The sequence below is a fragment of the Hydra vulgaris genome, chromosome 06 (genome assembly GCF_038396675.1).
Source record: "Hydra vulgaris chromosome 06, alternate assembly HydraT2T_AEP".
Taxonomy (NCBI): domain Eukaryota; kingdom Metazoa; phylum Cnidaria; class Hydrozoa; order Anthoathecata; family Hydridae; genus Hydra; species Hydra vulgaris.
The window spans coordinates 15056017-15067500 of record NC_088925.1 but is presented as its reverse complement, the minus strand read 5'-3'; the positions used below and the strand labels follow the sequence as shown (position 1 = coordinate 15067500).

Here is an 11484-nt window from a genome sequence, read left to right as displayed (position 1 = left end):
TTTTTCATGACAGTTCTTGTGCTGGTGTCTTTTCCCTCTCAGCTGAAATATGCGCCTCTTACGTAACCTCCTGGATTCAGGCAGGAATGGAAACTTTTATTCCTTCTTGTCAGTTCCAAGTCAAGCCTCATTCTACTCCATGGATTTCACCCTCTTGTGCAGCTGCTATATCTAATCGTAATCATTTTTTTCATCTTTTTCAAAAGAACAACTCTCTTGAGAACAAACAGCTATTTATTAGTGCTTTATTAGCTTTTGTTGCTAAAGTTGTATCTCAATTAAACCCTTTTATGGCTTTTATGGTCCGGACAACATTCCTGTCACAGTCTTACAAAATTATTCTCCAGAACTCTCAATTTTCTCTAAACTATTTAAAAACTACTAGAAAGAGTCTTGTTTTTCTGCTTGGTGGAAAACGGCATTTGTTGTTCTAATTTTCAAAAACTTAGGTGAACATTCTGCCCCCTCTAATTATTATCCGATCAGTCTACTTTCTGTTATTAAAAAGGTCTTTGATCAAAAAATTTCTCTCATCCCATCTCAAGTCATAAAACTTACTGTCAGACAATCAATATGGTTTTTGATACTTGTTCTCTAGAATAACCTCTTGCTAACTGCTGTGACTGAAAAACTTTATTGTGCATTTGATGGAGGCGGAGAGACTAGGGCTATTGTTCTTAACATATTTAAGGCTTTTGACATGCTGGTCTTCTCCATAAGCTTGTTTCATATAGTATATCTGGGAAAGTCTTTGAGATTGTCAAATCATTTCTTTCTAACCGCTTTATTAAAATCATCTTTGAAGGCCAACACTCTTCTTTATTTCCACTAACTTTTGGGGTACCTCAAGGTTCTATCCTTGGTCCTGACTTGTTTCTTATCTACATTAATGAACTTCCCAACAACCTTATATCTAAAGTAGCTCTTTTTGCTGATGACTCAACTTTGTACTTTTGTCTCGACAAAAAGTCTTCTTTTTTCGATCACTTAGAACAGGTAGCCGTTCTTGAACCTGATATCACTTCTGTAACAGATTGGGGTTCACAGTGACTTATAAATTTCAACTCCAACAAAACTCAGTTATTTACTGCAAATAACTATCGTAATACTGTTGAAATTCCTATACTAATGAATGACGACCCTCACACTGAGTCTTCTTCTTTATGTCTTTTTGGATTACTGTTTACTACTGACCTTTTATGGAAACCATATATATAACCGATTGCTAAATTAGCTTCTGCTTAGGTTACTTCTCTTTATCGTGCTTTCCATTTTCTCTCTCTTGATTCCATTCTCTACCACTCTCTTACCTACCTAAAAATCTCTTATTTGTCCCTGTATGGGATACAGTTGTCATATTTGGGCTGGTTCTTCTAATGATACCTCTAATTTCTTTCTCTTCTAGACATGGTCCAAAAATGCATTGTAAACGTAATTGGACCTGCTCCATATGCTAAGCTTCAGCCTTTTTCCTGTCGTTGTAATGTTGCATCTCTTTCTCTTTTCTACAAATACTATCATGGTCGCTGCTTAAACGAGCTATCATCTCTTTCTCGCTTGACTCGTCATTCAGCAAAGTAATAAAAAAATAGTGTACTCTTATTTTAATAAATCTTATATTATAAATAATTATTTTTATAATGAAATATCTTTAGTTTTCTATTAATAAGTTACAAATGATTGTAATATAATGGTAACAAATGACAACAAAATTTAACTTACCAACATAACAGTCCAGAGCTTGCAATTGCTTTTTTATTGTTTTCTAAAAGAAACAGAAATCTGTTTATTATAAACAGTTTACAATAAATAAATTGAATATTAATTATATAATATTATTATATCTATTATTTTTCTTTTTTTTTTTAATCTTTTTAATTCATAATTATGTAACATTATGTTACAATAATCATATATAATCATATAAAATTTAATGTTATATCTAAAGTACAAGTTTAAAAATATTAAATTTTGTTATAATAAATATTGCATGAGTATTATTTGATATAAATATATAGTATATAACTAATATAAACTTAAACACAAAAAAAGAAATCATTTATAGGAATTTATACTTTAATAGCATTCCTGAAACATAAGATTAAAACATAAATAATAGAAAAACATAAATAAAACAATGATTTTTTTAACATCAGTTGGATCCTTTCTGAATCTTAATTTCTAAGAAAAAAACTGGCTTTATTAAAAGCCATCAGTGAAAAAAGAACCATGTACCATTTAAAGAAATATTAAGAAAATTACACAGTATTGAACAAATCTGGGAACAAAATTGGGATTGTTTATCTAGAGATAAAAAATAAATTTGAGAAAGCTAAGACAGGTATAGGATAAATATTAAATTTGAACAATTTCTAGTCAAACAACTGGTACTAAGCTACTTTAACATGAAGTAAAAACTTTTTCTTGTAACTTACTTAAATAAAATTAATTTTAAAGAATTGTTTAGGGCTGAAGAAGACATTATGCTTCTTGAACGTAGTTTGAATACTGACAGGCTTAGACAACCAGCTAGATGGCAGAAAGGTGATTATATCTTTGATTTGATTGGATGGTAGAGTGTAAAAAACTAGTCATGATCCATTAGGGGTTTTGCTCTGAATGTGAAGTATTAATAAAGATATGAGCTATACTGATACCAGGTCCGATGACTTTGCCCAGGATGACTTTGAGATTGATAATACCACAAAAAAGAAGACTATTAAAAATATGTTGCGATGGCAATATCTACTACCAAGCAAAAGCATACCTATACATACATACATTCATACATACAATCAATACATTAATATATACATACCAGGGGCAAGTCTAGAGTCTTTTTGATAGCATTGAATGTATTTGGGTGCCTCCCAAATTTAGAAATTTAGAACTTTTTTTTTATAAGGCAAATATTGTTGTTATTTTTTGCAAAAAAATCGCCTACATACAACAATGTTTCCGTCAAATTTCTTTACGACAGGTGCCAACACAGGGGGTACCGCTGCCCTAACTATTCACCTAGAATAGCCCTTGCATAAATACAATCAATACATACATACATACATACAATCAATACATACATATAACTAATACATCAATACATACATACAATCAAAAGCAGGCTTGTGGAGCTGAGCGGGAGCCAAAGAGCCAGTACTTTTGGTGAGGCCGGAGCTGCAAAAACTGAGCGTCTCTCAGCTCTTGCGTTTTTTTAAAGGAATAGAGTGTATGTTTTTTCTTACTGCAGGCAAATTTTATTTATTAATTGTTTAACTTAAATATGCCTACTGGGTGCCCAATGGGCACGTGACATAAGAAAGACTTAAATGTCTTTTGAACGTTTTGGACCTCTTTTGAATGTCTTTTAAAAGTTTTGGACATCTTTGGTAAATTCAAAAGACGTCTTTTTTAGGTATCGTGCCTACTGGGTAGAATTTGAACTAAAGTAGAGCTAAAAACTATAGTTTTGGGTTATAATATATAGAAAAAAATGTATTTTTCCAAAACATTTTTCTTTTCAAATGTAATATGTGTTAGTAGAGTAGCGATAGTAATACATTCACCTTGTAATCATGTAAGTTGGTTAAAAATTAATTTCTGTAATTGGTTTGGATTTAGGTTGACAAATGTGAACAAAAAAAAAATTCCAAAATTTGCAATTTTTGTTCATGAAGTACAGGAGCCAGAGCCAAGCCAGATATTTCTTAGGAGCCATAGCTGGAGCCGAGCCATAAAAAAACTTTCAGCTCCACAAGCCTGATCAATACATACATACAATTAATACATGCATACATGCAATCAATACATCATCAAGTTCTATATATAAAAACAAGCTTTACTGCTTTTTCTACTCCTATCTTGTTTCTTAACTTGGAATGAATAAGCTCAAAAGTTAAAAAAAATCTTTCGATTCCATGGTGATACATTTTTTAAAACAAATTCACTATAGAAATAGCCTTTATAGAATAGAGCAGATTTGACTTTTAACTTTAATATTAGTGGTAAAAAAAACTCTTTAATTCTTTATTTGTGAATGTCATTGCAGTTTTATTCCATTCTTAGAAAGATCAGATCCAAAATATATATGATCTAATATGTTTGCAAGGAAATAAGCACCTTAATGATGCTAAAGATAATTAGTTTCCAATATATATAATTTTTTTCATTTGATAAAAATGACGACATGTTCATTCCCTCTTAAAAAATTTCACTCTTTTTTAATTTTATTTTTGTTTGATTTCTTTGCAAATAGAAAGTTTGTTTATCCATTTTCTCTATAACTTGTATAAATTTGTATTTCATGGTAGATCTTATTTAATATTTCTTATTTGAATTCTATTAGGCTGAGTGTGACCAAGTTTTTAAACTCTTTGTGTTTAAATGTCCTGAATCGAGAGTTTGTACTGTATATGAATCTATAAAATTGCAGATCAAATAAATCTTTCTCTGTTGTGGCTTGTTTGTGTGAAAAACTAACGCATTTTTAAACAACCTAAAGGCTGAGACCTTTTGGGGTTTTTTTTGTGACTTACTGCAAAAATAATATATGGTAAATTTGTCTTATAAGTATAATATCTTTTAATTTATTCATTGACAAAAATTTACCTTTTCTAATAAACTGAATTCTTTAAAGTTCTATTTGTTCCATGTTACTCCTATATCCAATTTTCAGAATCATCTTTGTGTTTTTAAATAAGTGCATTCTATTTAAGTATTTACACATTGAAGATATAATTTTATTTATAACATAACCCTGTTTGACTTTCATGCTGTAAATTTAAAGTTGTTTAAAAAAATGCTAATTTATTTTTTTCAACATTTTTTCAAATAGTTTAAATCATGTTTCAAATTATCAGAATTTAGTCAAAAATTGCAAAAAACATAACTTTAAACAATAGAGGCAAATATTTTTTTCTTACAAAAAAATTTAAAAATTTAAAATTTTTTGTAAGAAAAAAAATATATAAAAACTGATTATCAATAAAATATAAAAGATTTGGTTAGAATACATTTATCATAACTGTTTTTATGTTTGCTATTAGTGTGTTGATTTCAATAATAAAGCTAGTGTATAGAAGGGTGCTTTAAAAAAAAAAAAATTTACATTCTTTAAACGTATTAGCAATAAAAAGTTGCCTTTTGTTTTAAATTATCAAATTGCAAAAAAAAAAATTATATCATTGTCTTCAGGTGCCCCAGAAAATCCTAAAAACAATTTTTTTTTTTTTTAATTTTAGAATTTTTTTTTTAATTATTTGCAAAGCTAATTAAAAAAATTATTAAATTAAAAAAAAAAAGTTATTAACCCCTTTTCAACACTTTTGGGAAACCTGAAAACTATTTTTCTAAGTTTTATAAAAAATATCACAACTTTATACTAATTTAGTTTAAACTATCTTTGCTTAAAATAATTGAATTTCCACAAAAAAAATGGTCTTTAGGTGTCCAAAGGAGGTAAAAGTGGGCCAAAAAGTCCTTTTTCAAAATTAACAATTAGCATTGCTAACAGTTTAAAAAAAGTATTAAAAAAAATTCTAAAAACTCTAAAAAAAATAAATATTAAGGACATTATGCCTCTTTTTACCCTCTTGGGGCACCTGAAAGAGCATAATTTTTCTAATTTTTTTTTGGGGAGGGGGGGGTGGGAGGGGAGGGGGGACTTGATGATTTTAAAACAAAAAGTTTTAACTTTTTATTGCTATTAAATATACAAATTTTGATGATTTATTTTTCACCTAATATTTCAATGCACCAAAGTGTATAGGTTGTTATCTGGACTGGATTTTTACAACTTTTTTTTTAAATTATAAAAATTTTTTAAGAAGTATTGTACTAGTTAAAGAATTTAAAGTCCATTATAATCAGGGGTTAAAATAGGGGGAAACATTGTTGCAACTTAGCCAACAAATCACAAAATCATTCTGCTTCTCTTAATTTTTTTAGAAACCATTCTACAGTCACGTTTATAAGAACTTGTAACAAGTATGTAAATTCTACAGTCACATTTTTAAGCACTTGTAACAGTAATGTAAATTCTACAGTCACATTTTTAAGATCTTGTAACAAAAAACGATTAAAAAGTTCAATTATAAAAGAATACTTTCAAGTATTTTAATGACACTATTTAAACTTACCAAGACGCCGCTAAAGTTACTTTTTAATAGTTAAGTAATTATTGTCAATTTTTATGTATATTGAAGTTCGTTCCGTTTTTTTAAAAGATTATATTAGAAGAAACAGCATAATTTTTATAAAATTATGCTGTTTCTTCTAATATAAATAATTTAGTTGTTTTATGCTTTTATGCTGTTTTATCAAACTATGCTGTTTCTTCTAAGTTTTATGCTTTTATGCTGTTTGATGAAATCATGCTGTTTCTTCTAATATAAATAATCTAGAGCACATGCTGATACCAAAATCATTTTAATCTTTTCAAACAAACATTGTTCGATACAATTTTTATTCTAATCTGTCTAAGATTATGCCTCCTTTCATCTTAACATCATGTTAAGCTTTGTTATTCTAAATTTACTAAATCTTGTATCTTATCTCAGATGTTAGGTTCTAGATACTTTTGGTTAGTATTCAAGAGTTATTCTTGAAGGCCTATACTCTTCTTTACTTCAAGTAACTTTAAGGGTACCACAAGATTCTATTTTTGCTCCTGTATTGTTTCTTATCTACAATAGCAATCTTCATGAAAATTTTACATCTAAAGTGGCTCTATTTGCTGGCGACTTAACTTTATACTCTTGTCTTGACTTCACTTTTTGATTGCTTAGAATAAGCAGCCGATTTTTAATTTGATCTCTCTTCTGTAACAGCCTAACACTTGCAGTATCTTATGGATTTAAATTCTGGACTAAAAATTCACAATTTTTGTTAGACAACAAAATTCATTTATTTACTGCAAAAATGCAATAATGGTAGCATTTCTATATTGATGAATAACAACCCTCTTACTCTCAGACAAAGTCTAAAAGCACATTATAAATGTAATTAGCAATGTTTTACCTGCCAAGCTTGAGCCACTTTCCCATTGTTGTTAGGTTGAATTTCTTTCTTTCTTCTACAAATACTCTCATGGTTAATGCTCAAACGAGCTATTATCTCTATTACCATAAACTAATAATCATTCTTGTTTGGCTTATTCAATAAGTTGCATCCTTTTACTGTATCCATCCCTTCATTCTATAAAAACTTTTATTAATCCAGTTTTTTTTTCCTTGCACATCAAAAAAACTTTCTAACTCTTACCCATCCACTCTTTACCCATGTTTTTTTTTTTATACAACCAACAACTTTTCAAGTCTTTAGTTAACCGTTTCCTAGTATTTTAACTTATTCTTTATTTTAAAGTAACTCATAACATAATAGTGGTTGCTTGCAATCTTGTTGGAAGTATATTAGAAAATATATAAATATATGACAGAATTTAATAAATAGTAATGTAAGCATAAAACTATAATATATAAAATACTATAAATTTTTTTCTAGCCCCAGCTATCAACTAGTACAAACTTTTTGGGGTATTTTTGTTCTAAGGCTTTAATCTCTGCAATTTTTTATATAATTTTTTTTTTCACATTCTCATTTGATTTAAGCATGAACTTGAATTTAGACAAATTATGATAATTCTTTATTAAAACGACTTGAATTGAATTTCACCTGCTTTTAAAATGGGCTTAGACAACCCCCTCAACTTTTATTTTTCATTTTTATAATTTAATTACTATAAAGTATATATAAGAGATATAATAAACATTTTTTATGATATCTGTGAATGTAAAATATTCACTAATTTTGAATATTTTATGTGCTTTGTTTTAAAGCCCACTTTTTGAAGTCATTTTCCTGTATCTTAGTTAAGATGTCCACAATATTTTCACCACTTTCAAAATTGCATATCTTTTTCTCAAGTTAACCTCAGATAATAAATTTTGGTATCAAAATTTCTCATTTAATAATCTCTATATATTCGAATTAATTTGGTTTATGCATGTATGTATATATGTATGTATGATTGTATGTATATATGTATGTATGATTGTATGTATATATGTATGCATGATTGTATGTATGATTGTATGTATATATGTATGTATGATTGTATGTATATATATATGCATGATTGTATGTATATATATATGTATGTATGTATGTATGTATGTATGTATGTATGTATGTATGTATGTATATATATATATATATATATATATATATATGTATATATATATATATATATATATATATATATATATATATATATATATATGTAATTTACATATATATATATATATATATATATATATATATATATATATGTAAATTATGTTAGTGTATTTTACAAATAGAGTGCTCAATGTTCTTAAAGAACAGAGCAATAATAAATTAGTAAAAAACATATATATACATATATATATATATATATATATATATATATATATATATATATATATATATATATATATATATATATATATATATATATATATGTATATATGTATATATAAATGTATGTATGTATAAATATATGTATGTATGTATGTATGTATGTATGTATGTATGTATGTATGTATGTATGTATGTATGTATGTATGTATGTATGTATGTAGCGATTCCAGAGCACAACAAAAATCAATTAATTTTTTGACAAAAAAAAACAAAACTTTCATGAACTTTACTCTCTTATATCTTTTTTTATAATAAAGTTAGAACCTTGAGATTTTTCACATCAATTAGTTTGCCCTGACTTCTTTCTAACCATATATAGAAAATACAATGTTTAATATGGCTTCTTTTATATATTATTCATGTCTTAAGACCACACTTGATAAAAAAATTTGCCGCTGGACACGTTTTTTCAAAAGTAGTTTTGGAAGGTGAGATTTCCTAAGTACCAAAGCACATCAAATTTGTTTGAAAATTCACTTATAGATTAAAAAAAGGATAAGGAATCTAATAAAATAGGAAACCTTTTACATTTATACATAATTTATAAATTTTCAGCGTTAAAAAACTTTAAGGTCAGTTTGTTTAAAAAAAAAAACTTTGCCTAAAAAGGTTCCTTAAGAAAAAAAGCAAGTACAGCTTTTTTTCTATTTAAATCAAGTATTTTGTTTTCTTGAAAAAATGGTACTTAGGAATTTTGTTTAGAAATTATAAATATGTTTTTGTTCCTTTGCATATTATTTGTTTTGAATTGGCACTTGATTTTTTATATTTTTTTATATTATTTTGGTGCTATTTCACGCCAAATTTTCCATAAGGACAAGGCATTTTTTAAAAAAGTTATCAGTTTTTCCAGCACAAAAAATGCAATAACTTTAGATCCAATTAACTTCTAAAGTTGAAAAAACCCTCATTTTTAAAGTCTTTATAAGTTCTATACAGCTATGTTAATTATATATAAATATATTGACAAAAAAAAAGTCCTCTGGAATGGCGAATGTATGTATGTATTGATTTTATGTTTGAAAAAAAACACCTCAAAAAATTATGTATTGATTTTATGTTTGAAAAAAAAAACACCTAAAAAATTACGAACTTTAGTATACTTTAACTGTTTACTACGTTTCTTGTATGCAAAATAGTGATAAATTTAATAATTAAAAAAAAATAAACTTATTTATAATGAAACTCTTATGTTTGAATTTCACTATATATTATGTAAATTAAACTTACTTTAACTTTTTGATTTATTTCCGCACCAAGTTCCATTTTAACTCATATATTTTCAATCAATTGTTCAAAAAATCATTTGTGCCAGAATATTTCTCACTTACATCAGCTCTTAATAAATATATGCTAAATAAAAAACTAACTTCCAAAAAAAAAAATGAATTCTTAAATTTCAACATCAAGTACTTTATCAGCAATTTTGAATCTGTAAATTTCCTTCGATCCGATTTAGTTTTTAAAATCGTTGGAGAGACGTTATTTAAAACTTGACATATATTTAAGGCAAACGTAAAAATTCGACGATAAAAGATAACATATTTACATAAAAACGTCGGCAGTTTTTTATTATGTTGACTTTTTGCATCATATTATGCGGAAAAATATAAATAAAACATTTTAAAAGAGTCGAGAATACTCAGCTCTTTCAGCTAAAACAATTTATTTATGAATCATTTTAATTTGCTTTAATTACACAAACAATGGCAATTTAAAATATATTTACATAGATAATAAAATAACAAACACTCAACGCCTCACTTTTGGGAAGGACACTAATACACTAGATACTTTTGCTTTTTAAATTTGGAGAAAAATAGGGTATGTCCTGCAATCATATAAAAGATGTTCCATATTTACCCAACAGTCTGTTGTAACTACGGGGCACTGATATGAGACATGAGAAATTCTACTCATATCTTTGAAACAGACTTTGCAAAAGCATTCGACAAAGTTACGGGTCAAAGTCTATTGCACAAGTTAAATTTGTGCAGGGTAACTAATACTTTGCACAAATGGATCGAGAGCTGGATAACCATCCGCTTACAACCTGTAACCATTGGTAATAACAAGTCTAAATGAAAAAAAATCTCAATTGGTGTGCCACGAGATCTGTTCTTAGGACTACTCCTATATCTCATCTATATAAACGATCTATCAGACAAAATACTACTCCATTTCAAAATATATGCAGACGACTGTAAAAAATCAGGGTTATTAAAACGAACGAAGACACCATAAAGCTTGAAGCCAACATCAACGAAGCAGTGAAGTGGTTACACATGGCTCATGATTTAATGACTGATGATTTAAAGGTTAGAAAACAAGTAGCTGGAACCCGTATGTTTGGCATGGTCATTGACCATTGGTCAAAAGTGCTTTAGTCTTATACTATGCCGGACATTGTATAGTTTATCGCTTGCCTACACTTAGACTTCACAGTAAAAACATGATAACTAAATTTTACTCAAGGTAATGTCAAACTCAAGCAATTTCAACACCGAACCACTAAACACATCTCTATTATAAAGCACTTACACTACACTCAGCAACTATCAATACTAAACATTACAACGCTAACCAAATAACGAGCAAGAGGAGATCTTATTGAATAATAAAAAATTAACAGTAAAATTGATATAATTTACTTTGCGTTCCTTTAGAGTCAACATAACTTAATTCCTTCAACGTACAGTTTTCGAACTCACAGACACACCAAAAACTCGAAGTACAACTTGTTTAAAACCGTGGTGAAGGACAGAACTTCTTTACCAACTCTGTTGTCAAACTATGGAATGCCTTAACCCAAAACACAGTTAATTCAATTAATCTAAATGACTTTAAACACAAACTATCTTTACAATAGCTCTAATTTGAAAGCTAAAGACAATTTTATTTAAAAGCTACTGGGTATTTTCATCGCAGAGCGACTTGGCGCTCCACACTTCATCAATCAATTGTAATTTTTAATAATTTTAAGTAAATTAAAGTTATATTTAATTTAATCTTTTCATAACATTCGATACA

The 11484-nt window shown here is 27.6% G+C and overlaps 1 protein-coding gene across 2 annotated transcripts in view; it reads right to left on the bottom strand.

Moving 5' to 3' along the window:
• LOC100203022 (uncharacterized protein DDB_G0287625) overlaps positions 1-10132 on the bottom strand; it is a 71965-nt gene extending 61833 nt beyond the window's left edge. For both annotated transcript variants that reach the window (XM_065799321.1, XM_065799322.1), the window contains exons 1-2: positions 9685-10132; positions 1723-1765 (exon numbers count right to left, since the gene is read on the bottom strand). In XM_065799321.1, the coding sequence (XP_065655393.1) occupies positions 1723-1765; positions 9685-9720 (79 nt within the window). In that variant the 5' untranslated portion in view covers positions 9721-10132. The remainder of the gene's footprint in view (positions 1-1722; positions 1766-9684) is intronic.
• Between the last annotated feature and the right edge of the window lie 1352 nt (positions 10133-11484).